This window comes from Melanotaenia boesemani, chromosome 3, assembly GCF_017639745.1.
Source record: "Melanotaenia boesemani isolate fMelBoe1 chromosome 3, fMelBoe1.pri, whole genome shotgun sequence".
Taxonomy (NCBI): Eukaryota; Metazoa; Chordata; class Actinopteri; order Atheriniformes; family Melanotaeniidae; genus Melanotaenia; species Melanotaenia boesemani.
The window spans coordinates 30324636-30349611 of NC_055684.1; the positions used below are offsets into that span (position 1 = coordinate 30324636).

At 37.9% G+C, this 24976-nt stretch overlaps 2 protein-coding genes across 3 annotated transcripts; both read right to left on the reverse strand.

Annotated features, from left to right (window-relative positions):
* Window positions 1-822: 822 nt before the first annotated feature.
* rft1 (RFT1 homolog) lies at window positions 823-3840 on the reverse strand. The gene is made up of 10 exons (XM_041981153.1): window positions 3574-3840; window positions 3403-3488; window positions 3115-3237; window positions 2751-3042; window positions 2536-2670; window positions 2168-2428; window positions 1932-2076; window positions 1737-1842; window positions 1410-1659; window positions 823-1279 (listed from the first exon to the last, which is right to left on the reverse strand). Exons 1-10 carry the CDS (start codon window positions 3634-3636, stop codon window positions 1115-1117), a joined length of 1626 nt encoding a protein of 541 aa, XP_041837087.1. The 5' UTR covers window positions 3637-3840; the 3' UTR covers window positions 823-1114.
* Window positions 3841-4715: 875 nt separating this feature from the next.
* prkcda (protein kinase C, delta a) lies at window positions 4716-24976 on the reverse strand. Of its 2 annotated transcripts, XM_041981160.1 has the most exons (19): window positions 24502-24976; window positions 22228-22292; window positions 19909-20038; window positions 19567-19766; window positions 19421-19487; window positions 18350-18506; window positions 16141-16172; window positions 15877-15962; window positions 15534-15663; window positions 15347-15447; window positions 13529-13625; window positions 13288-13418; window positions 12950-13123; window positions 12760-12851; window positions 9555-9617; window positions 7720-7858; window positions 7418-7606; window positions 5828-5956; window positions 4716-5695 (listed from the first exon to the last, which is right to left on the reverse strand). In XM_041981160.1, exons 3-19 carry the CDS (start codon window positions 20015-20017, stop codon window positions 5537-5539), a joined length of 2055 nt encoding a protein of 684 aa, XP_041837094.1. In that variant the 5' UTR covers window positions 20018-20038; window positions 22228-22292; window positions 24502-24976; the 3' UTR covers window positions 4716-5536. The 2 variants fall into 2 exon arrangements, with proteins under 2 accessions (XP_041837094.1, XP_041837093.1); XM_041981159.1 differs by lacking the exon at window positions 22228-22292.

Sequence of the window (24976 nt, forward strand, 5' to 3'; positions counted from 1 at the left end):
TTTTCTAACAACACTAGCAACAAGCCAACCAAATAAAACTCAAAGTACAGAAGAGCAAACTTGTGGCATCAAACCTCCTGACTAACTAAAGCACTTTTGACTTACAATATATAATTAAAACTAACTGGGAAGAGAACAAACATTGCCCTGCTGTAAAAGGATGCCATTCCCCCATTTCCGCCCATTTTCCGTAACTACATAGTAATCTAGCCCCTTGGGGTCCTAAATTGAGTGGCTAACGCTGCAGCGGAAAGACCAACAAGTAAGTGTTTCTCAGCAACACATCAATCACTCAACTCAAACCTACAACAATCTTAGATTTATTTTGGACTTGATTAACTTATTTTATTCAACTATGACTGTATATTAGTAAAATGACTCCAGTAATGGCTGAAATCTTCCCCAAAAAATATAGTAAATATAAATAGTCAGTGAGAAGACATTTTTTCAGCCAAGACAAGGTTTACATGTTCTCCCTGTGATGTGTGATCTCTCTCTGGGTGCTCTGGCTTCTTTCCACTTTTCAAAAGCATTGATCAACTTGTGACTCTATGTTGGCCCTATGAGTGAGTGTGACCATGCATGGTTGACTTGTCTCTGATGCACTGGTGATCTGTCCAGGGTGTACCCTTTCTCTTTCTCTTTCTCTAAGTACAGAAAATGGATGGAGAGATGGATCCAAATTTACAATATATATATATATAAATAAATAAATAAAATGCTGATATGGTCGAAGAAAATTCAGCTTGAAATTTTTAAATCTTTGTGCTGACAAACTACAATAACATTAATCTACTGCAGCTCATACTTTGGCAAAAGAATGACAAGTTTTGGTGATTTTACCTTTCAACATTTTATACTTAATTATGGTGCATTGTTGAAACTGTAACTAGGCCTGTAACACAAACACACAGTATTCTTAGAATACATCAATCTTTTGATCCTGAGCACATTCTGACATTTTCATACTTAGGAATGATACAGTGTAAATACAGAAACATTAAACGTAATACACAAAGTTCATCTTCCCAGTCTTTCACACGGCCAGTAACTGTCTGTAAATCTGTAGTTTTCCTGTTGTAGATGGAGCAGACGTTTCCTTTGGAAGTTGCAATCATTTATGTTTCTTTTTGTATCGTGGCAACAGCTGAGTCCTCACAAACTGAACCAGATGACTCTCCGTGAACAGAATGGTCACAAGCACGAGGAGTAGACATACTCCTCCCACAGCGATGTGGACCAGCCTGAACAACCAGCCGCTGTCGCAGCAAAGAACAACCTGGAAAACAATCAAACTCGTTAGGTCACAGAAATGCAAAATTACATATAGAACAGATAGGTGGACTGAAACAGCAGTGTAATGGGTGTAACAGTCAAGATTCAAAACAGTAAAACATTTTTTCTTGTACCTCAGAAACTGATGTAACAACTGCACTGACAGCAAGTGCCAGCAGCAGGAGTGGAGAGGGCAAGAGTCCTCGCAGAGGTTTCCACTGACTCAACTGAAAGTAACGGTGTATGTAAAGCAGGCTGTGCAAGATACGAAGGCCCATGTTGAGGCAGTTTGCCAGTATGAATCCTACACCACCAGCCCACCATGTCAGCATGTAGGACAGGAAGAGGAAGGACACAGACAGAGCCAGCATGACCAGGTTATACCTGAGGAAAAAAAATATGTTAACTAAAAGATTATGTGCTGTGTAATAAAAATAATATCAGTCTGTCTGAATTCTCACTTGTCAACCTCTCCTTGACTCATAGCTGCAAATACGAAGCACTCCGTTACTCCATTTACTGCAAGCAGGAGGACATAGCAGCTGTAGTATCGCAGCAAACTGGGCCCTAAAAAAATCATGAAAAAAAAGAAAAGACATCAGAAAGGAATGATATACACTATTTATGTATTTGAAATGTGTTTGTGCCTCATATACCTTCCCCACTACTCAGCAGAGAGCCACCATAAATATCCAGAGCTAAGTGAGAGTAGGCATATCCAAACACTGTGATAATCAGACCAATCACAAGGACCAGTTTCAGCAGACACTCTAGCACCTCTGCTGCGATGGCGATTTCTTCCTGCATAGAAATCCACAACAAGAGGTAAAACCAACAAGAACTACAGTGAAATCTACAAAGACCTGGTTCTGTTTATTCTCCCTGTCCAGACCTGTTTTTGACTTCTGATGTCACGTCCTCTCTCTAACACTTTGGCAAAAAAGATGTAGAAACTTTCCTCAATGGGCAAGAAAATAAAGCGTGCCACCATGGAGCCCAGGTTGTTCACAATATCGTAAACACCCTGGTCTCCAAAGCTGAGTACATTTAAGAAGGTCATGACATAGCGCTCCCCCTCCGTCAGGATCTGCTTCAGGAAACTCTGCTTGAAGAAGCTCCATGTGAGCCGAGCTAGAGTCCGATCCACCAGTGGCTGTAAACACAGCAGAGGACAAGAAATATCAGTCCTACAACTACATGTTCTATGATTTTTAACCATTAAACCATTAGTAATAATGCATAAATATATGCCAGGATTACCTCTCCATCAGTTCTGTGAGGCAGCAAATCTGCAACATGGTGCAGTGGGAAACTCTTCTTGACTGCCTCTTTAGAGCCCAAGAAACGAATGAAGTAAACAGCGTAGCATAACATCAGACATCCCGTGTACAGCAACTAAAAGAAGCACATACACCAAACTCACTATTTAGATGTATTTATAGAAATAATGCAAAAAAATATAGCTGCTAACTTACATGGGCAGCAGAGAAGATGTAAAGGCCCCATTCACGAGCAAACACCACCAACACCACAGTTACACTGCACTTTACGATCATAGCTAAGCTCTCAGCGACCACTTTCAGTCTGACAAACATGTGACTCTGAGCCAAAACCCACAGTGGCTCAGCCAGGAGCTCCTGGACTCCTGATATGGCAAACAGCACCACTGCAGGACCATAGTAGGGGACATTATGGGCATCTGGGACCTCCAGGAGCCACAGCCAAACACAACCAAGAAGGAAGGCCCATAAAACACCCAGAGGCACTCTGAAAATGAGAAGATTATTACAACACAGCTGAAGAAAACAAACCATGCCAATTATGTTTTAGTCAACTCACGTCAGCCATATTAGGTTAATAACTTGTCTCCAATTGCGGTTTCCCCCCGACTCCCCACTCAGACAGGCTCTCCGGAAAGCCTCCCTGGATAAAAATACTAATGTGGAATACAACAGAGTAAGCCTGTTTTACAAAGAGAGAGAGAGAGAGAGAGAGAGAGAGAGAGAGAGAGAGAGAGAGAGAGAGAGAGAAATAATACACAGGTTAAGGTAGCTAGTGCAGTGAAATCCTATAGTAGTGTTGCTCTCTCTCGGTTTCAGACACCCTCACAGCAGCTGATATCTTTACCTGACGTTGACAACCCCGATCAGCTCTTTGGACACAAACCGCAGAGTGAATGCGTTCAGCAAGAACGTGAGCACGCGGAACATCACCTGAGCGTTAACCAGTTAAAAAATAAATTAGCAACCGAGACACTGGAAAACATGTTAGACAGGGCTCATTTCTGTATTTATTTACCTGTAGCAACACATTATACGATGCTAAAGTGGACGCATTCTTCAGTATGTCCTGCGAGCTCATTTTAGACTCTTAATAAACTTCAGACAGGAATGAAGTTCCTGCTTTCTACCATAGAAAAACATTATAGAATCATTCTGAGAGAACGTTAAATGTCAACTGTCTAAAATGATTAAAATAGCCCTGAATTCAAGAGTAGAAAATAAAACTTCACAATTATCAGGCTGCATTAGAAGGCTACCATCTGTAGAGCCACTACTTCCTGAAACACGGTGCAGAGACACGTTGCGCGATGACGTCAAAGACGGTTTTATGTAGTGTTACCGCTAGAGAGCGTGACTCTCCTTCAGATAATCCATGATTGGCGTTTGTGCCAGATGTGCACGACAGATGTCTATGTATCATTCAAATAGTGGTTACCAATAATGTTATTACAGTTTGCTCATTATACAATAATAAATAACAACAATAGCAACATAAGAATACAGTCTAACGGCTCTATAAACTATATTAACATTTAGGTGCTCTATCAAAAATGACCTATGGGAAATTAACTTCTGGCAAACTGTCAACCAGCATTAGTGTATTTTTTTTTTCTTTCAGCAAAATAAATAAAAGTCTTGCTGTGGATGTTTAAAGACTAACTTTAGGTGTGATTCATTTATGTATCCACTTTGAAGGATAGTAGTTTAAATAATATTAGTTTTTGGCGCATCATCGCCAAGTTTTAAAAACCACGTCAGACCAATAACAGAAATTAAACTAAGTGAATACAAACTTAACATAAAGTTGACATCTGCAACCACAAAAGTCCAACTGATGACCCAGTTAGTGATGACCCATCACTAACTCCAGTCCTCGAGATCTTCCATCCGGCAGGTGTTTCTCTGCTGCGACACACCTGACTCAAGTCAACGGCTCATTAACAGGCTGGTGCAGAAATTGACAAGTTGTTGGAGAACCGTTTCATGTGAATCAGGTGTGTTGTACCAGGGAAACTCTAAAACCTGCAGGATGACAGAGGACCCGAGTTAGTGACCACTGCTTTCCATCAGTGATAGGTCATCTCTGATGGTTCTGGTTTTAGAACTAAAACATTTATTTTTTTCATACTGGCAACAGACACAATGAGAAAAGAGTTGTAAGTTGATGATTTTTTTAATTAGATGTAAAATATGGAGACAGTACAAAAAAGTACATCCTTAATGAATCAATATACATGTTCAAACAATATACATCTAGATTGTTTATACACAACATCTCAACAATGCCCCACTAAGTGACTACACTCATGTAACATTACCGAACTCTCTGGCTACACGCAGTCCTCCCCAGTCTGCAGACAGGATCTTTCTATATAGCTGAGAATTGCAGTAGATGTTTAAATTTTGATCTGTACATGTTCACTCACCAATGTAAACCAAACTTCTTCGTACTGTTACAGTTCTTCTGATTTATTAAGTTAAACGCTGGAATTAAGATGTTTAAACAGATAACATTCATTATTAATCTATATTTTGAAGATGGACAGGTTATGATTGTTCTGAATCATAAACATGCAGTCACTTCATTTACACAATCTACATCTGAAAAACAGTTCATTAATTTCTTCCCCTTTATATATTTTTTTAATCAACTGACTTGAACTGCATGTTATAGGGACAAAAATGACAGCAGATGGTAGCATCAGGTGGAATGTAAAATTTTTACCTTCCCATCATAATATTATTATTCATACATGCTTTGACAGCCTCCACACTTAACAAGCATGCATACAAACACGATAACATCAATATATACAGTACAATGGCTCATTTCTACCTCTATATGTACCCAAGAATATGTTGTGCCTAAAATAACGTTACACAAATACTGACAGAAGAACAGCCAACTCATCTGCAAGTATAGGAATTGTCCCACAAACAACAACAAGGTCTCCAGAGTCAAACTTGTGTTACATCCTTCACTTTTCTAAAAGATGCTCCATCTTGGGGTTTATGAAGGAAAAACCAGCAAAAGCAGACTGGTCCATGGAATCTATGAAGTTCTTGTCGCTGTAGGAGAGCCGCGGCTTCTCACTGAGGAACTCCCGATCAAAGTTGCTGCAGTCATCGGGGGCTTTCTGTAATTGAGGACAAACAAAACTCAGCAAAATTATAAAAAGGTGATGAAAAGATTACAGAAATATGTAAACACACCACATGAGCCATAGTTTCTAATGATTTTAATCCTCAGGGAGAGGCATGGAGCATACCACTTTGGGTTTGAAGGGGGGTTCAATCTCTCTCCTCTCCAAGGCCTGCCAGTTAATGGTCTTGAAGAAAGGATGTGATCGGATATTACCCACAATTCCAAGCCTGCGTGTGGGGTCTCTCTCAAACAACTGCGGGAAAGTAGAATCCAAAGCAGTTAGGTTAGGGAAGGATGCCCTAAACACGAGCAGTTACATACTCTGTTATCATCCAGCTGGGTTTTTGAGCTATGATATTTGTGTGATGGCATGAAAAGAAATACAGTGGAGTTATGCTTGAAAATGTATTTAGAAATCTTAAATAATAAAACAACAGCTAGACAGTTAAAATGTACACAATTATATCTGGACAAAAAGAGGTATTATTAAATATTTTTATTACAATCTTTAAGTTAAACATCCATTTACCTCAAAAGCCATTTGCACCTAAAATAATTAGTTTTCCCTCTCGTTACAACCAGCAAAGACTTTAGTGCATCCAAAATCAAGCATCAAAAACATCTGACGAATTATTTTCTCAACTATAACTTGTTCTAAACTGTAGGAGCTCTCCAACTATAGAAAAAAGTCATTAAAAACATTTAGTTGTCATTTTTGTCATAGCTTATTTTTTCAATATTTTATGTTTAATTTCCTTCACTTTGTAGCGATATTTATCATTACTATCAATATTAAATACAAATTGCTGTTGGCTTATAAGCTACTACCCCTGATATATGTATAAATGATCAAAGCAAAGTTTTTATTAATTTATATTTTGTGATGTTAAATTGACATCCATGTGTTTTTAGTGGTGTATTTGGTTTTGTCAGTTGTTCGAACTTGTACATGTACCGCTCAAAACAGAGAACCAAGAGGTCTTCCTGTCTTGACCAGTACTTTGTCTTTTTCTGTACTTCATATTATTTGTGTCTTTTTGTGCACTTTGAATATTTAATCTGGTGCTAATTAAACTAAAGAAAAACTAAACTAAGCAGTTGTCAAATCGTTGGAACTTTGGTCCCTGCAAAAGTCTTTTTTAGATTTTAATGATCAGATTAAAAAATTTAGGAGGTGATGAGCTTTTAATTATTATACAGTTTAAAAAGATTATTTACAGTTGCTTGAATCATATTAGTCTGGTTTGATGCCTTGAATAATTCATTAAATTACTCCTATATATATTTTAGAGCTAATAATTCCACTACAACCTAATACTTAAAAAACATAATCCCAGATTTTGTAGTTCCTCCCTCACCGTGTCACCACACGGGACAGCTCTGAATTCTTTCTTTGTCTTTCTCTATATAAACGTTCTACCAACTGATCCTTATAGCTTGTATTGGAGATACCAGTACAACAGATATCTCTAAAAACGACATTTCTCTGAGCGTTCTCCTTTGTAAATTAAATCATAGCAGCTTTGAAAGATTCCAGTATCAGTTACATTTTTGTGTCTTTTTACTAACCGGTTCACAATAATCTAAAAAGAACTCATTTAAAGTGGATTAATAAATTCATTACACTCACAATGGCCACATATCCTCAAAGTTTCATGATTGTTAATCATTTAATTGCCCACATTGTATTTAGCAAGAAATGTATGGTACAAACCCGCTCAAGCAGGTCTTTGGTCTCCTTGTTTATCCAGCGGGGGTAGTGGGGAGTGTCCATGCGGATGGACTCAAACAACTCATCCTCGTCATCCCCATGAAATGGCGACTGACCGACCAGCATCTCGTACAGCAACACCCCGAATGACCACCAGTCAACAGAGAATGAGTATTTCTGTCCCAACAGGATCTGTGTTTAAACACAGAAGCATATATGAGAAATATTTTACACATGCAAGAGAGAGTGATGAACTCAAATCAATTTCAGAACAAGAGAGCATTTCTAACTTTGGAGCACTTTACCTCTGGGGCGATGTAGTCAGGAGTACCGCAGAAGGTCGTGGCACGATTCTCTCCAAACACATTCTCTTTGCACATGCCAAAGTCAGCAATCTTTATGTGCCCTTCATAATCCAGCATCACATTGTCTAACTTAAGATCTCTAAAAACAAAACAGTAAGAGAAAGATTAAAAATAAATGTGAGTTAATTTCAAGATAACTGACTGTGACCTTGCAATTTCGTAATTTTGTTTTTTGAGGATGATTAATCAAATTTTAATAAATTTTCTGGTTTTGATGATTTATTTTTTATGAAAATTTATATGCACTGCAAATTCTCTCCTTGGGCTTCCATCGTTAGCCGCGGGCTCAGCCCTCCCTCCACAGCACAACGGTGTCCATGACGTGTACGGTGAAGTGAACTGTCACTCACGTCTGGAATTAAGCTGTGCATATAACTGCAGCGATAAACGCTGCAAAAGCAACTTCAACCCACAAACTCTCATTATGAAACAACCTTCATCAGGGGGATTATTTCTGCAGTGGATCCTGTATAATAAGGATCCAGATTGAAAGAGGTCACAGATGCAGTTGTGCTGCATATGTCTATGCAAGATATGAAGTCACTTATACAGTAGAAGTTATGACGTTATTTACTTTTTTCACTGTCATTCATTCATATAGAAAACAAATTCATTTTGCATGCGAAAGCTTTACATTTAATAAAGTTTTAATACGTTTAAAACTATTAAAATTGAAAATTTAATTTAGTTTGAAAAAAAACCATAGATTTTAATTTTAGGCGATATCGTCCAGCCCTAGGATGAGGGGCACCACCAAATAACCCTTTAAAGAACTGCTTATACTTTATTATTCATGCTTATTTAATGAAGTTCCTGTAAAAGTTTTGCCAGCTGAATTAATTCTTTAAATTTCCACTGCATTTGGAAAAGTATTCCAGACAGAAAGAACCTTATAAACCATTATGAAATGTTTTTAAGAACCATAACACAGCATATTTCAAGTACTAATAAGATGCTGTTCTTGTTGATATACAGTACGAGTCAAAAGTCTGGACACACATTCTCATCAAATCTAACAGGAAAGTGTGCCCAAACATTTGACTGGTAGTGTATTATTTATCATTTTAAGAAAGCAATTATTTTCAATTTATAATTTAAGTATATTTTAAAAATCCAAATCCAGGCTGCACAGTGGTGTGTTTGTTAGCACAGTTGCCTCACAACAAGAAGGTTGTGCATGTTAACATGCATGTTAGGTTAATTGGTCACTCTAAATTCTCCCTAGGGGTGAGCGAGAGTAGTTGTTTGAGTCTCTATGCTGGCCCTGTGATGGACTGACAACTTGTACAGAGTGTACCCTGCCTCTCGCCTTGTAACTGTTGGGATAGGCTCCCGCCCCCATGCGGCCCTACACTGAAATAAGCGGTATAGAAAATGGATGGGATACTGCAAAGATACCAAGCTTTTATGAGATAGGTATTCAAAGATAACACTACACCCACTCTATGTGTTTATAGAAATTCTAGCTTGTACTACTCTTCCATTATTACGTAGCAGCATGTTTGTACACTATTTTCTTCTTAACATCACATCTGAGCAGCACCCACAATCACAGTTTTCTTCACAGTCTTTCCTCACAGCTGAATTGCCACACAGTGGAATGAAAACTTTCAGAAAAAAAAAGGTGTCAAAATGTGTGGGATTACTTAACCAAGTAATTTTAGAGTCTCTACAAGTTCATTTTCACATAAAAACATGCAGCTGAACTGAGATCATTGATTGAAAGTGTTTTAAGTGTATAAAAAGTCAGATATACTTGATATTTTTGTTCTGACCTGTAGATGATGCCTTTGGAGTGCAAGAACTGAAGACCACAAATGATCTCGGCAGAGTAGTACCTGAAAGGACAGATGACAGAGACAGACAGATATCAGCCAATCATCTCTGATGAGAAGCTGCAGATCTTCACTGGCTATCTCATTATATATCTCAGGAGTTGGCAGCTGAACACAGGTGTCACTGAAGACTTCTTTCAGTGTAACAGCATAGATCTGAATTATTGAGGAAGACATTTGTATGGAGTAGGAGACAAGTGAATAACACTCTCATAATGTGAAACCCAAGAGCTACTGTGTGCCGAAAGATCACTGACCTGCTTCCCTCGCCATGTGTCAGGTGAAACGATTGAGTGCTGAAAGCAGACTGAGTAACCATCAGTCTAACCCTCTGTAAATAACCCATTCATAGGGACTGAATACACTGTCTGGTTAGCAGCTTGGTAGGTCTTACTTCACATCATTAATCATAAACAAAGCTCTCATGAGACAGGTTAGAAAGTAGAACTGCACTTTAAACAACAGAATAAACAGAACACAAATGTAAAGGAGGCATTGGACTGTTTTCCTCAGTTAGAACCAGGGGGAGTTCAGCTTTGGGAGCAGATGGACTACACTCTCCCTGACAGTTTAGCAGGTCAGCAGTATCTACTGAGTGAACAGGCTATGCTGGTAAAGAGGTCATCTGAAACTGTCCAGTTCAGTCACTGCCAAAGGAAAAATGTTGCATAACTAGTTAGAAGAGATACTTTCCATTCCTGTGACAGCTTATGGAGCATCACACAACAAAATAATACATAAAAACAGAGAAACAAAGCCAATGCCAATATTCTTAGAAACAGGACAGTTTTCATTATGCATAAGTACCGGGTGATAATAGAACAGAAGTTCAGCAACAGACAAAGTGCAACATGCAGAAAAAAAGAAGTGCATGCACCAGAAGTTCCATGTAGAGTTTTATAGACGGGTCTCTTTAACAAACTACAAACAGCTAAAGGAAGGATGCAAATAGTGTCACAGAGCTTTCGAAAAAAAGAGGAAACTGTTGAAATCATCTCAGAGCTCTTTCTACAGAATTTTTTACTGAGTGACTTTTAAGCTGTCGTGGCTAAAATACCCTGCTACATGTGCAACAATGTTCATGACAGCTCATAACATAAGCTGATGCTGCATCTACAAGCAGTCTCATTCAGTTTTTGAAAAAATAACACAGTGCATACACCCACATTGGAAAGATGCTTCATGTATGTTGATACACTCATCTAATTTAGGTGGTTTAGGTTAATAGTCAAGTTTCTACTTATATGGAATCCTAAGAAGATGCAGCATTGAAGCACAAATGCAAACATATAAATAAATACTTTGTGTGATGATGAAGCAGCCTAATCCCTCTGTCTTTCTCACAGAGGATAAATTATCTGGGATAAATGCAGTCGCTGAGTGGGGAGTATTTCCCGGCACAAGATAAGGTATCAATGTTTATAAACTAGAGTTAGAGTTGGATTAGTAGTTTACTACAGGAGTGACTTTGAGAACTCAGAGCCAGATGCATAAAACTGTGTGTGTAGTTAATAACTAAAACTGTGTGTATGCACAAAGGCATTTATACGCAAATGCATTTTTTTTTTGCCAGTTTTACCAAGTTATGCAAATGAATAGTTTTTTCAGGCTCATGGGTCTGATTAAACCATAACTAAATAAACATGGAAATGACAGCAACAACAAAGAAGCCTGATTTTATCAAATGTGAAATAGACTCACTCAAGATGATAACATTTAATAAAAAATCTGTTAATTAGTAAATAAAGATAGCATCAAGGCTACGCATAAAAAATTGGCAGTCTGCCTTATCTACAGCTGATGAACATATTGTATGTACTGTAAACCGTTTAGTGTGGAGATGATCACAACCAACACACAAATGTAGAACTGGTGCATTGTACTGTATGTTTCCCAATTCCAAAAACAGCATTTGAAAAACCTAAAGAAGTGCATAAACCACTCTTATGCCAAAAAAAACCTTCTCTTTTGAAAGAACATTTAGCAACAACTTCCCCATCCACCTTCGCACACAACCATGACGCACAGCTGCAGTTATTTACAACACCCAGAATTAATTCAGAGAATATAAGAAAAATATGAATACATAATGAATAAATAAATAAAAAAATATGTAAGTAAATCAAAAATGGCTTTTCTTTACTATTCTAATTAAACTGTCTTCATATTTCATGTTAAATTTTGTTGCCATTTCACCATTTCTGGACCACATGCAGACATGGCATATAATCTCCACACTTTCTGAACAACAAAGAACATCTCGTGTGACTGAAAAGGTATGTGCATTGCCTCTGCTGTTTAAATAAATAAAAGCAGAGAAGCAGGACCTGTTTTAAAGTAAAGAAAATTATCTAAAGTAGAGTTGTAAACATTTATTTTTTAAAGATGACCAGAAAACCTCTACAGTCGCTCTTGCCATTACTCTGAAACATAAAATATTCACACAAACCCACAGCTGAGGATGAAAACAGCCAGTTATAGAACTTCTGACAGCTTATGAACCTGATTTTGGACATGCCCGATTTAAAGGAATCCAGTTTACACATTTAAGTGCAACAAAAACCTTCACACCTACATTTTTATAATTCTTTTACATATGAATGCATTGTGTACTTTCCTCTTACCATCGTGCAGCATAATCATTACTTTTTATCTCATTTAAGCTTGATCTGTGTGTTTTTACAGCACCTGCTGAAGAAATGGTAACAAATTTGTTCATGTGATACTTTTTTAAACTTTAGTTGGGGGTTGAGGTGTCATTAAGTTTTGAATTTTTTCACACTTTTTTTTTCACGTTTTTTCCACCAGCTTGCCAATGTTATGTTGGAGTAGTTCCCATAGAGCGATAAGAGGTGGGTGGTAATAACTGCTACCTCCCAATAAACACACAACAGCACACAGACGCTAAGAGTTTTCACTCCTTACGAGGCCTGTCTGTATTTAACGAGCGCTAATGGATACCAGCCAGCCTTTAGTGCATCTGCCTTCATTATATTATGTAGTGAAAAAAACACAATGGGAAACGACAGTGTAAGCATGTTCTATTCTTCACAAGAATCACCTTTCAATCAACACACTGATCCAGTATAAGTGACTTCCTGAACTTCTATATGAGCTCTTAGTAAAGATGGCAGGTATGACTCACGTGGCTCTGTAAAGTTCAAAGCGCCCTTTCTCCTGAATGTGGAACATCAGGTCACCTCCATTCAGATACTCCATCACAAAGAACAGATGCTCCTGTAGACAAGATTTTACTTAGTATCAAGAATGCAATTACAATCAATGCTACAGAGTAAAATGTGGTCAAATGCCTTAAAGATTTTAAAAGGAAGTACCTTTGTCTGGAAGGTGCAGTAAAGGTGTGTGAGGAAGGGGTTTTCCCAGGCTAAAGCCAAGACTCTTTTCTCTACCATAGTACATTCTACATCGTCATCCATGAGCACAACATCTTTCTTCAGAGCCTTCACTGTAAAATACTCTCCATGTCCCTTCAGCTCTGCCAGGAGAACCTTTTTAAATAATAGAGATATTTGTTAATAAAATATATGTATACTGGCCACAGCTCACTGTTGGATAATTACATCTCCAAACTTAAAGCTACATTATCTATATATTTCTATAAGAGGTTTACAGTTTCCATTGGCAGTTTACAAAGGTGTAAGCTGGACGGTACCTTGCCAAAGCTGCCTTTTCCTAACACCTTGTGTAATATAAAGTTGTCCACGTTGACACGGGTCAAATGAGTAATACGAGACTGTGGCCGTGGGCTGGACCCTTCCCACAGTCTGCCATATGGAGAGCCATCTAATGGGCAAAGGAATTACCAGACATGGCAGTTATTTATTCACACATCACTGTTTAGAGCCTGTATGAAGACATGTAAATAAGTGTACATTCAGAAATTTCACACTGACCAGTGATGTCGAGTCCAGCAAGTTTGTTAACTTCATCGTATATTCCTATGTCAGGCAGAGGAGGCAAGTTCGGATCTGAACGGCGAGTGGATGATTTCTGATGGAAGACAGGAAAAAAAAAAGTTCATTAATAACCAAAAACATCCACAAACATATTTTCCCAGCTAGCTGTGGCATTTGGAGGGCAAACACATTGAATCTGTTTCCACTTTAACGGGACTGTGACTGTCCCCATAAACTTCAACAAGAGGCTTGTACAGACAAAACAAAAGAACTGGGAATTCCTGAACAAGCCGGTCAGCAAATGTTATGAGGCAAGAAGCTCAAACTAACATGAAGGTCAGGTGTCACGCTAAAAAAAATGCTAACACACAAGTTTGCTTAACACACTTAATACTCTTATTGTAAAAAGAAAATGGTAATCAAGGCATTACAATGTATGGAATCATGTTTTGTTCTGTCTGATTTAGGATTGATTTTATTGTTGGATGAATTTTAGAAATTGGTGCTAAAAATGATGAATTTAGGAGTGATATGGTGTCAGGTTCATAACTTGGAGATGGAGCTCATTTGGAAGCATTGTTAGGTTTCCTGCCTTCAACATCAGGATATTAATATGTTTTGGAATAATTTTTGAGCAGATCGGTTTTGCCACCAATACAATGTCTTAACAGTCTTTTAAAATCCTACAGGCTATGTGGCATAGTTTTAATAAATCAACACTATTCATTTATTGTTTTTGACCGGACCACACACATCAGTGTCTGTAAAGAAAATGTGAGCTGTGGCCAGTCTTTTAGCCCTGAGCTCAGTGCCCTCAGAGGAAAACCTGGCATATATCCATGCAGGTGTTGCGTTCCCATCAATACCGACTGGGGCTGGGCAACATGACCTCAAATCATGATTAATTGAACATGTTACCTCAACTATATTTTCATAATAGAAGGGCAGAAGCACACATAGTTTAACTATATATTGTAATTTTATCAATATTTTTAATAATATTTTTCAATATATTTAACAGAAGTTATTTAAACATTTGGCATGAGCAAGATTACATCAATTACTGGTTCTGAATGTCGGTTTTGATAAATTTTTCGATTAACTGCCCAGCCCTGTGCTGGAGTCAATAAAAAACCCCACAACTACTGCAAAGTTATTTAAAGTGGGACTGAATGCCAGTGAGACACCTCCCAGCTGCACTCAAAAGTCTGATGTTAGTGGGTCATCTGACCAGTATAAAAAAAGGCTTTTGAGGGCGGTCATCCAATTTAAGGCTTGCATTTGTCCTCCATTCAAAAAAAGATATATGCAGCTTGAGTCACAGTGTAAATAATTTCTTTTAAATTAATTTAATTCAAATTAAAGTTTTAAAATAAGCTATGAGCAGTTAATGTAATGCAAATATCGTAAGTACCTATGAAGACATTTCATTGGCATTTTTCCCCACTTACTGCTATATTCTTTGATGCACAGTAGCTAAAAAACACTCTTGGACAATATCTAAGTAAGTGCAACTCAACTTGAGACTCACCTTCAGACAAATAACTCCTGAAGAGAAAACAATGTTGATTGTTATAAGTATAAATGTCTCTAAATGTTTAAGAAAACTGTCCAAGAATCTACTAGATGTAGGACTTGGCATTGCTCATTAAAACCCATCTTAGTATAATAAGCATTATGCTATACAATAATCAGATATCTGCATTGTCATGAAGGGATGTGGTTCAGTACTCAACTTTTAATTAGGCTTTTACAGCTAAAGGCATCTGATTTGACTAAGCACCTCGTAACTTGTGACCATGTCCAAGAACTCACCTGACTGACTTGTGTTAATGCTTCAGCTAGTAGCTTCTGATTGATACCACATAGGTTGGCTACTTTATCTTGACACTTGTGATGGACATTCATGGCACATTCTGCAAAAAAATTAAAACAAGTCTGTCAAACATGAAAGTACGCTTACACACCAGAAATTACCCATTCAATCATATCTGCAGGGTACCTTCACACTTCAGGCCCTGTTTAACCAGACCCCACAGCAGGCTTCCACAGTGGTCACAGAAGGTGGGACTCATGTAGTTGTAGCTCTTGAAACGGTGTGGCATGTCAATTTTGAACCGTTCCTTCTGGAACTATAGAATGAACAAAGACACAAACCACTTAAGAGCTTAAGCATAAGTGTACACAAAGCAGCATCAGTCTATGTATTTAATTCCGACCCAGCAACACAAGATGTTTAAATAACTACTGTTACGAAAAGAAAAAAACAAAGAAAGAAAAACAATGTGAGAAAAGCCCACACTAAACTACAAAACTTGGGGCATACGGAGAACACTGTTACATACCACAGTATCCCGACTGTTGGCAGCAGTACCGGTACATCTGCCGATGATTTTGTCTATGCATTTCTTGTGAATAGCTGCATTGCATTCTGTAAAAGAAAAGCAAAGTTTAAAGATAGTTGTACTTTGATTCTCTGCCTGAGCATATGTCATGCGCACAATGGCCACAATGAACATGTACACACATTTTTATACCATCAAAATATTGGCCTGCTATTTCAATTACAGCACAAAGCACTGGTTTTTACTTGATCATTGTACACTTACGTCTGCATTTATAGCCTTGCTTGTTGAGTCCCCTGTGAGAGACAAACAGATATTCTATTATATCTTTCCATTCAAGTTTCTTTGGTTATGTGAATGACATTTAGATTAATTACTTGTAAGCAATATAAAACTAGGGTTGCCAAATAAATACATAAATAAAAATGTATACTTGGATACTCATCAATAAGAATAAGAATTATCTTATAATTATACACTGTTGTCCATAAAGTTAGAATAATTTTCTATTCCAATTTTATGGGCATCAATATATAATAATTATCAGTGCCAACAGGAACATTTTAATTTCCCTCAGTTGACACACTTCCTTACTGTACAGTTGCAGACATCCAGACCCGCCCCTCACCACAGGTGAGCGCTATTTAAAGTTACAACACTGAGCTGGCTGCTGCCACCAGCATAAAACTAAAGTAACCTTATTTTTATTTTTGTCAAAGCTTCAGACTGCCTACAGACTACATTTTACAACCATTTCTTCTTTTTTTTTTTTTCTTTTTATTTGCACACAATAGCGGCACAAGTGTGAATTGGGTTATGCCTCTAGTATTTTTTCCTTTTCTTATTTCCTGGTTCATCATATATATTCATTCGAAAAAAGAAGCAAAAATGTGAGCGTTTGTGTGTGTGTGAAGGAAACCAAAGAGCCTGTCTCATAATTTAATGTGTGGGTCATCATCCATTTGGTTAGCAGCCTACCAGATCTCTAACATCACAGTCCTGAATTAATGATGAGGATTAGATGTAGACTCAGTAGTCAAGCATCTAATTCTACTAAAATAAAACTAAAAATAATGTATCATCTAACACATATCAGATAATAACTTTTCACATACATCTTGGCTGCCTCTCTAGATGATAGGGAGTCTGTAATAAACCTAAAACTTGCCAAACTCAAAGTTACCAAAATCCTGGCCCTTTTACTGTGGCTCTCATGTTCAGGATTTTAATAAAATAATTTATATTTTACATCTAATGGAAATATCTTGTTTTGTGTCAACACTGTGGCTGCTGAAGCAGACCACACAGCCTGTTTTCGGCAAATTCAGTTGCAACATTTGTTGTGCCAGCATGTAAACTTGCCCGTAACATCTGTTAGTTTGTTCGCAATCCTCTCTGTGGTTTTATCTTGAATAAAAATAACTGTTTCATCTGCACATCAAAATGCCAAATTGCCCACACACAGTGGGTAAATCAATAATGTACATGCTGAACAGAATTGAGCCCGATACAGTCTAATAAGATCATAAAGTAATGCATTGATGCATGATTGCTGTGCTTCAACAGAAAGGAACAGAAAATGACTCTTACCAAGGACGTAATTACATTGTTTTTTCTCTGAAATGCGTCTACATTTTTCTTGCGTGCCTTGTAGAAAAAGAATAAAAACATACCAAAAGTGTCTGAAAAAATATCTCAAAGCCACTGAATCTAGTTGGTAATAAGTTTATCACAAATGTAAATTGATCAGGCATGTGTGTAGTAGAGAGTAGGAGAGGAGTAGGTGCTAAATCGAAGTGCTGCACACAGCTGACATTGTGTGGGGTAATCTTGACTATCCATTATAACAGAAGGGGTAGGTAACTTCAGTAATCATGAGCCACAGTTCTGTAAGTTTCAGATGTTGCACTGTTTCAACACACCTATTTCAAATGTGTTAGTCACTGAGCAGAAGCAGATGAGCTGTTGAATTTATTTAAGTTGAATTAGATGTGTTAGAGCAAGGAAACATCTAAAAAGTGCAGCTCTCCAAGACCAAACTTGCCTACCCCTTCAACAGAGCAACAAATAGTTGCTGTAAACTTTGACTAGCCATCATGGGAATAAAAATAAAAAATAAAAATAAAAAAAATAAATAAAAAAAACCTAAGTAGTTTAGATGCTTCTCAACATTTGTAAAAGTTCACATCACGCATCTTCAGGTCATCTCTCTATGCTCCACTTGCTTGTTTGCCTTAAAAGCATCACAAATAGTTTAACAAATGAGGAAAAAGGGTGAAGTCCTTAATTCTCTCTGATTGTCTGAAAAAACAATCTAGACTGAGAACAACTTAAATCTAAAAGACATCTCAAAGTCAGTTATATCAGCTGTATATCCTTCACAAAGGTTTTTTTTTTTATCTCATTATACAATTCTTGTGCTGCAGTTTATGAACCAGCTTGAAGGTGTGTTTATAGGACAGTGTGGACTAACCAGACAAATTCTCTGCACACAGAGCAGAAAGTGGGCTGCCTGAAGAATGTGGCAATGAACTCATGGTTCTTTATGAAGTGGATCTTGGCCTGCTTGATGGCTCCTCGTCTACGATTCAAGGTAGGAGCCTCTTCCTCCTTCACAGACTGCTTGCTCTCTTCAAGATATACAGAGCAAAGGAAATTAATAATTGTGCAATACTGGAAAGGAAACAAAGGTCAGTACATAGTTAAAAATCAATAGTCTTAATGATAATCTGTAGGGTTCCGTGACAAATGTTGATATTTGTGAAGGATCAGATGAAATTGCAAAGGGAAATCAAGGGCAAGTGGCTGGCCAGTCTGACAATATGTGTGGATGAGAAGGGTGATTTTCTGGTCGGTCTGAAGGAAGAATCTGACCCCTGATTTCCACCAGATGCATGTGCACCATGTTTCGGCTGCACCACGGTTTTATTCCTACCTTCATGGCGTGTCAATCCACACCAGGAGCATGTCAGGTGTAGCGCGCCCGCAAGTGTAGTACGCCTAGCAGGATTCGTGAGATCACGAAATCACAGGAGAACTGGAGAATCTTGTGATTCTCCACTTCCAGGACAAACGTCTTGTTTGTCCATGATGAAAAACAGAAACACTGAGATCGCCTGACCAGTTAAATACGTAATATTTTCATGGTTCAGCAGCACAAATCTGCATGGGGGCTTTTATTTTGAAAAATACAGAACGTTTTTACACTGCTCCCATGTCTGATTTTCTTTCTGCCCCTATCTGAACTGCTGAGTTTGATGCGTTCTGGGTTTGTGCTCCATCAAAAATAGACTTGCCGCGTAAGTTTAGCGGAGAGGCGTGACAAGGCATTTCTGGGATGCTTCTGATGTGCTGCGGTGCACCCGGTGGGAACCAAACCATTGACTAAAACGACAGTGAATAACAGCGGAGGCCGCGGCACAGCCGTAACATGGCGCACACGCACCGGGTGGAAATTAGGGGTAAGTTAATTAATCTAAGAAACCAAAAAACTTAACAACAAAATAAGGGCAAAAAAGGAAGAAAATGTCTCTTTTTTTCTCACCTGTATCCACACCTTCTAGAAAATACTGCACTGCCATCATCACTTTCCCAGAAGGATGGAGATCCACCTGAACACAAAATGCACACAGTTAAACACAACCACTAGACTTTATTCTAAGGGACAGAAGAAATTATTTCATACTCTACCCAGAATTCAGCACGTCCATTGGCTTTCTTGCAGCGCTCAGCAAGAACAGACACTCCGACGGAGACCTCAGCCAGTGGCTCCTCTGCTGTTTTCATCAGCAGTACCTCAAGCACTCGACCCTCATAGATGTGTGCATCAAAGGTGGCTTTCCAGGCCGGGTACATAGTGGGCTTCCTCTGAACCAGTGTTTTACCTCGTTCTAAGTGGAAGGTGGAAACAAAGAGGAAGAACAAAAATACATTTGTTATTTTTGGGCACAGGAAATTAGAAGATAACTTTTTCTGTCAAAGTGTCAACTTCTTCAAATGGCAGAACAACCTACGCTATCAAACATCTCTCACCAGTTGTCAAAGCTTCTTTCATCTTAATTGCACAGAAAGGGGGGTCAGCCGGAGGAGGCAGGACACCCAAGTCATAAGAGTTAAAGGCGATTCTCAAGAAAGGTGCCATGGTGACGGGTACCAGGATCACCTGTTCACAAAAAATGGAGAAAAACAGAGTCATCTTGAGGGTGTTAATCTATTACATGCTAATTACATACACAGTTACAGTTAATCTTACCATGACATTTTATACCGCTTATGTTGCAATATCTCATGCAGTTAAACTGTCAGTTTGATCTGACAAGTCCACTGTTAGACCAAACAATAGAGAGTAGATGGTAAACTTTGTGTCTTAGATGAAACACATTCCTGTCCCTGTCACCCTGCGACACACCTGCACCCATGCAGTATCTGCGGTGTCAGAAAGGACAGAGTTTCAACCTGCAGTGAAACTTTGAGACATTTAACCTCAGTCACACCCACATGAAGTACAGACACAAAATTATTTAACCACTTCATTAGCATTTCCATTTTTTGTGCTGAGGACTGGGTGGCTGTTGCAGACTCTTAATTAAACTTCAAAACTGGTTGTTGGACACACAAATAAGCAAAAGGGGATAATGATTTTAAAATGTGTATTTTGTATGAAGCATTTATCTTCCAGTTTGACAAACTGATAAATGTGATACATTAAAAGATAGCTGGTGTGTTAAAGGTGAAGTGAATGCTGACATTTAAACAATGGTGAACAATCAATATCACCCTCCATGTCCGGCACAAGTTACTACATGCATCATTTGCCACTTGCATAAACTTGCATGTGCTCCAGACACAGCCGCAACATTTCTGGACCCCCATTAACCTTAGATGCTGTCCAGGTATGTTCAGGGTGTATGTCAATACTGTTCTAGTAATTTCACACCTCTAACTATAAACTACAATATCAGATAGGCGAGAATCACTGCTTCATTTTTTCTGTGTAGATTGCAAAAAGTCCCAGCTGCAACAGTGGAGGTATTTGCCTGTACTACAAAGGCAGAACGAGTCTCAACATGTCGTTAATCCAGATACAATCATGCTGTGCTCCACAGTCAGCCTAGATGGTATTTAGATCCCTAGAACTGTAACTGCCCACAATGCAATGGGAAAGGAACTGAATTAAAAACAAAACAAAAAAAAATCTGTCAAGTAAAAGTATATGCTAAGAGGGAAGGGTGATGAACGACAACATTCACCCACTCACTGCTTCTGTTAGCTGCAATGTCACGGTCTTTGGTGTTAATCAATATTAGGCATACTGTGTGATTGAGGGCAAAAGTGATTGATTGTCTCTCAAACTATGTGTGTGCAGTTTCACTTTGTCCCATCTATTAAATCCACTAATCATGCTCTCTGCTTTTAAATACTATAACTTAAAAAGTTCTAGTCACATACAGTGACTAATCTAAATACAGTCTACTTCCTTATATTTGAATTAATAAATAATGTAGAAACGTTTTTGTTAGCGTACTGTTACTATCACTGTACTAAACACTGTCACATCCACAATCCAAGCTTAAATGTTATGTAATTCTAACTAAAAACGGCATTTATGGATGTCTGCTTGTATTTGAGCAATGGTTTCTTTGACTAGAAGAAAATCAACTATAATGCTGAGCAAAATTATAATATAATAGTAGCACCAGTATCTCATCTATGTACTAACATTACTTTAAAGATGTTGAAATTAAAAAAAATAAACGAAGGGAAAAGTAAGACAGGTAAAGAATGACAAAAAAGGAGCTTGCATATGGAGGACTGAAACTGTCAAAATAAAAAATATATACAGAAATATAAAAATGGGTCAATAGACACATTGATATGGCAAAAGTATTTAATTTTCTTTTCCCCATTAAGAAACCTAGAAAATGTGAGATAAATGTATATTTCTATTGTCGTATTGTAACCTTGTATTTCCGTAACCTTGCATTTATTTACTCTTCCATGTAATTTTAAGTTTAATATATTTATTTTGTTTATTTTTTTTTCCTTCTTCATTGTTATACCTGTATTTAGACGGATGTTTTAAGCATGTAGATCCCTGCAGACATGGCTGACTTTTAACAGGAGACTGAACAGGTTCTTTGGCATATTGCTCTTGTATCTGGAAATCCCACAGCCACTTATGACTGTTAACTGTTTGGTGTGGATGCAGTAACTAAGAGGCTTGTCCAGCTATGGACGTGCACAATTCACTGGCTGGAGGTTCTGGTAAAATTGGCTGTGATGTTGCCTGGATCATTGAGATTAAAACTTTTCTAAACGTTCCGCAAACGTTTTCTGAAGGTCGCAACTAACCTTCAGAGAACCTTCCCTGAACCACTGTTTCCCTTTCTTTTCTCCACAGTCCACACCAGCTGCTGCTGTCTGACAAAAAAAAAAAAAAAAAAAAAAAAAAAAAAAGGCTGAAGTACACCATAGTAATGATGTGTTTGTGCTATAATAACACAAAGTATTAAGACGTCTGTGCATGAATTTTGCCAGTGGAGCTCTGTATGAGAAAACATCACAGCAGCAGCTTTATTTTTTTTAGTTATCGCAAATCATATCGTCATCGCAATTTTCAACAGTCTTATCGCATATTGCATGTTTTCCTGATATCGTGCAGCCCTACCACTTGGTGGTTATTTCGTTTATAATCAATACAGCTCTCTTTGTCAAGTACCAGTGACCCATTTCCAGCAGCATCCTTCAGCTCTTCTCCAGCCAGTTTGGAGCAACATCACCTCAGTTTTGTCCTGTTTATTTCGGCTCTACATCCCTAAGCAGCGTTATCCATCCATTACCTGTGCTTGCTTTATCCAGTTCAGTTAAGTGAATAAAAAGCTCATTCAACTCAGATAATACACGTTTTTTCTCTTTTTTTTTTTAGTGCTCCAACTGCACAAATACTTATCTGATTTGTTGTGGAAAGACTGATAAAACCCAAGAAAGAGGCACATCTAACAGCTTGAATGAAATGCAAATTAATAGTCAGAAATAAATCATTCTAAACATCTGTGCTCTTTTACACACTTTGAATTAGGATTTTAGTTTGACCACCAGGCGAGAATCTGCCCCAAGACACGCCTTGAAAGACCGCCCCCTCATTTACATATAGAGGCAGAACTGCATACAGAAATTAAAACGGATTGAGAAATGTGAAAAGGAAACACAGAAAAAATACAGTTGGAGAAATAGAGGAAGAAAATGCAAGATTGGAAATGAGAATGTATATATGACTGAATTAAAAGTGTCAATAAATGAATCAATGAATAAAATGTTAAATGAAAATAAAATACAAATATTAATATTTATGGGGATAAGAAAATGTAAAAGATAAATAATACAGAAATTAAATATAGGCATATAGATAAAGGAAGAAATTGTTTTTTAAAAAAAGCACCAAATAAAAAATAAAAAAACTAAACCTAAAATTACACGAAAAGTAAATAAAAAGGAGTATTAACACAAAGTTAAATTAAAAACGATGAAAATGACAATAGAAATATAAATTTCTATGTTTCCTGATGGAAAAAAATTATTGGTATATCAGTGTGTTTATTGAGCCATATCTTATATATATTTCTGTTATTTATTTAATTTCTTTTGGGCAGTGTCAGTCCTCCATACTTACACAGTTATCTATGTAAATACAACCCTTGACAATTCCCTGAAGTTTACACAGTCTTTCTTCATTTAATTATACTTTTAGTGTTAATGCCAACAGTAGCAGATATATACAGGTTCCTCTTACACAAATAGGCTACCGAGAGTCCTGTGACAGATTTCAACTTTACTTCAATCAGTGTCATTATTTTCTAGGTGAGTAACTTAAAACTTTAGTCCGTGCATCTGATTTTCTTAAGATAACAACGGATGTGGGTGAATGTCAGTTGGTTGTGCGCAGATGTCACCTTGCATCTGACTCACGCAGCAGCTTGCAGCCAGATTTTTATGAAAAATGTTTTTTACACCCCCGTCCATGCTTTTCAGACCCGCTCGCATTCCTCTCTATGTCCAAAATATCATCATAATCCATATAGCCTTCTACATTCACCGAACTGTTACCAACAATTAGTTGGTCAGCAGCAGATTTTGACACAAAGCAACTGTCAAAATGAACGAGAGTTTAATTACACCTTCCCCGTCAATATGAGGTGCCTTTCTTTTTCTTTTTTCCCCCCACTACGTTGACCCCGTAGTGCCATCAAGTTTGGCAGGTCGCAGAATCCGTCGTTACATTTCCATTATAAGTAAATAAATAAGGAGGCGACAAGAACTACTCGAAAAAGTTAATGAAAATAGTTTTCCCGCATTAAGAGCAATGTGTTGACACATTGCTATTTAGCAATGTCTGCTTTAAACGAAATTTACATACACAGAAATGGCTAACTTTACCGCCAACGGTTATGAGCAAATATGTTAACGTTACAGTTAGTTCCTCCACGGATAAAAGACGAAGAAGTAGAAGAAAGGTGTAGGATTGTTTCGGGCCGGGGGATCTTGGGATCGCATTCTGTAAAACGCTACAGTCAAACACTGAAACTCTTAAAAAGTACCTTTGAAAAGGATAAAAAATGGCAGTCTTACCTCGTCTTGCAAAGTCAGCGCTGACTCTTTGTGACTACAACCCAAAGAAAGTTACTGTTTTTGTTCCTCTCTTTTTTTTCGCTCTGTGATTCCGTCGATTGAGGAAGTGTGGCGCGCGCTCGCAGAGGCTTTCTCTGCAAGTTGTGACGTTTACCTGGTATGCACACGCGTACTCAGAGACACGCAGGGCGTTTCTGTGCCACAGTGCTGGCAGCGTAGTCCACCCAGTTGCCCTAATTGAGGTAAATGTCGTTTCAGTTAACATATTTTTCTCATAGGCTGCACTGTTCAGCAGCCCAAACACACAAAGCTGTTACAGATATATATTTTCATACACCACGGGGGTGGTGGTGTAGGCTCAACCCTTCTAACCTGTTGATCACCTGAGTTGGAAAAAAAAGTAAGAAAAAAAAACTGCCTAGAGGGCTATAACTTCACCTAAACATCTGCATTGCTGGTGAGTATGCCCTAGATT

Coding starts and splice junctions, on each gene's coding strand:
- rft1 (XM_041981153.1), bottom strand. CDS start 3,636: ATGAGCTCGCAGGACATACTGAAGAATGCGTCCACTTTAGCATCGTAT. Junction 3,489..3,573: donor CGTATAATGTGTTGCTACAG/GTAAATAAATAC, acceptor GTTAACGCTCAG/GTGATGTTCCGCGTGCTCAC. Junction 1,280..1,409: donor TTGTTACATCAGTTTCTGAG/GTACAAGAAAAA, acceptor ATTGTTTTCCAG/GTTGTTCTTTGCTGCGACAG.
- prkcda (XM_041981159.1), bottom strand. CDS start 20,017: ATGGCACCTTTCTTGAGAATCGCCTTTAACTCTTATGACTTGGGTGTC. Junction 13,626..15,346: donor CATTAACACAAGTCAGTCAG/GTGAGTTCTTGG, acceptor GTCTTCCATCAG/AAATCATCCACTCGCCGTTC. Junction 9,618..12,759: donor TTTGAACTTTACAGAGCCAC/GTGAGTCATACC, acceptor CTGTCCTTTCAG/GTACTACTCTGCCGAGATCA.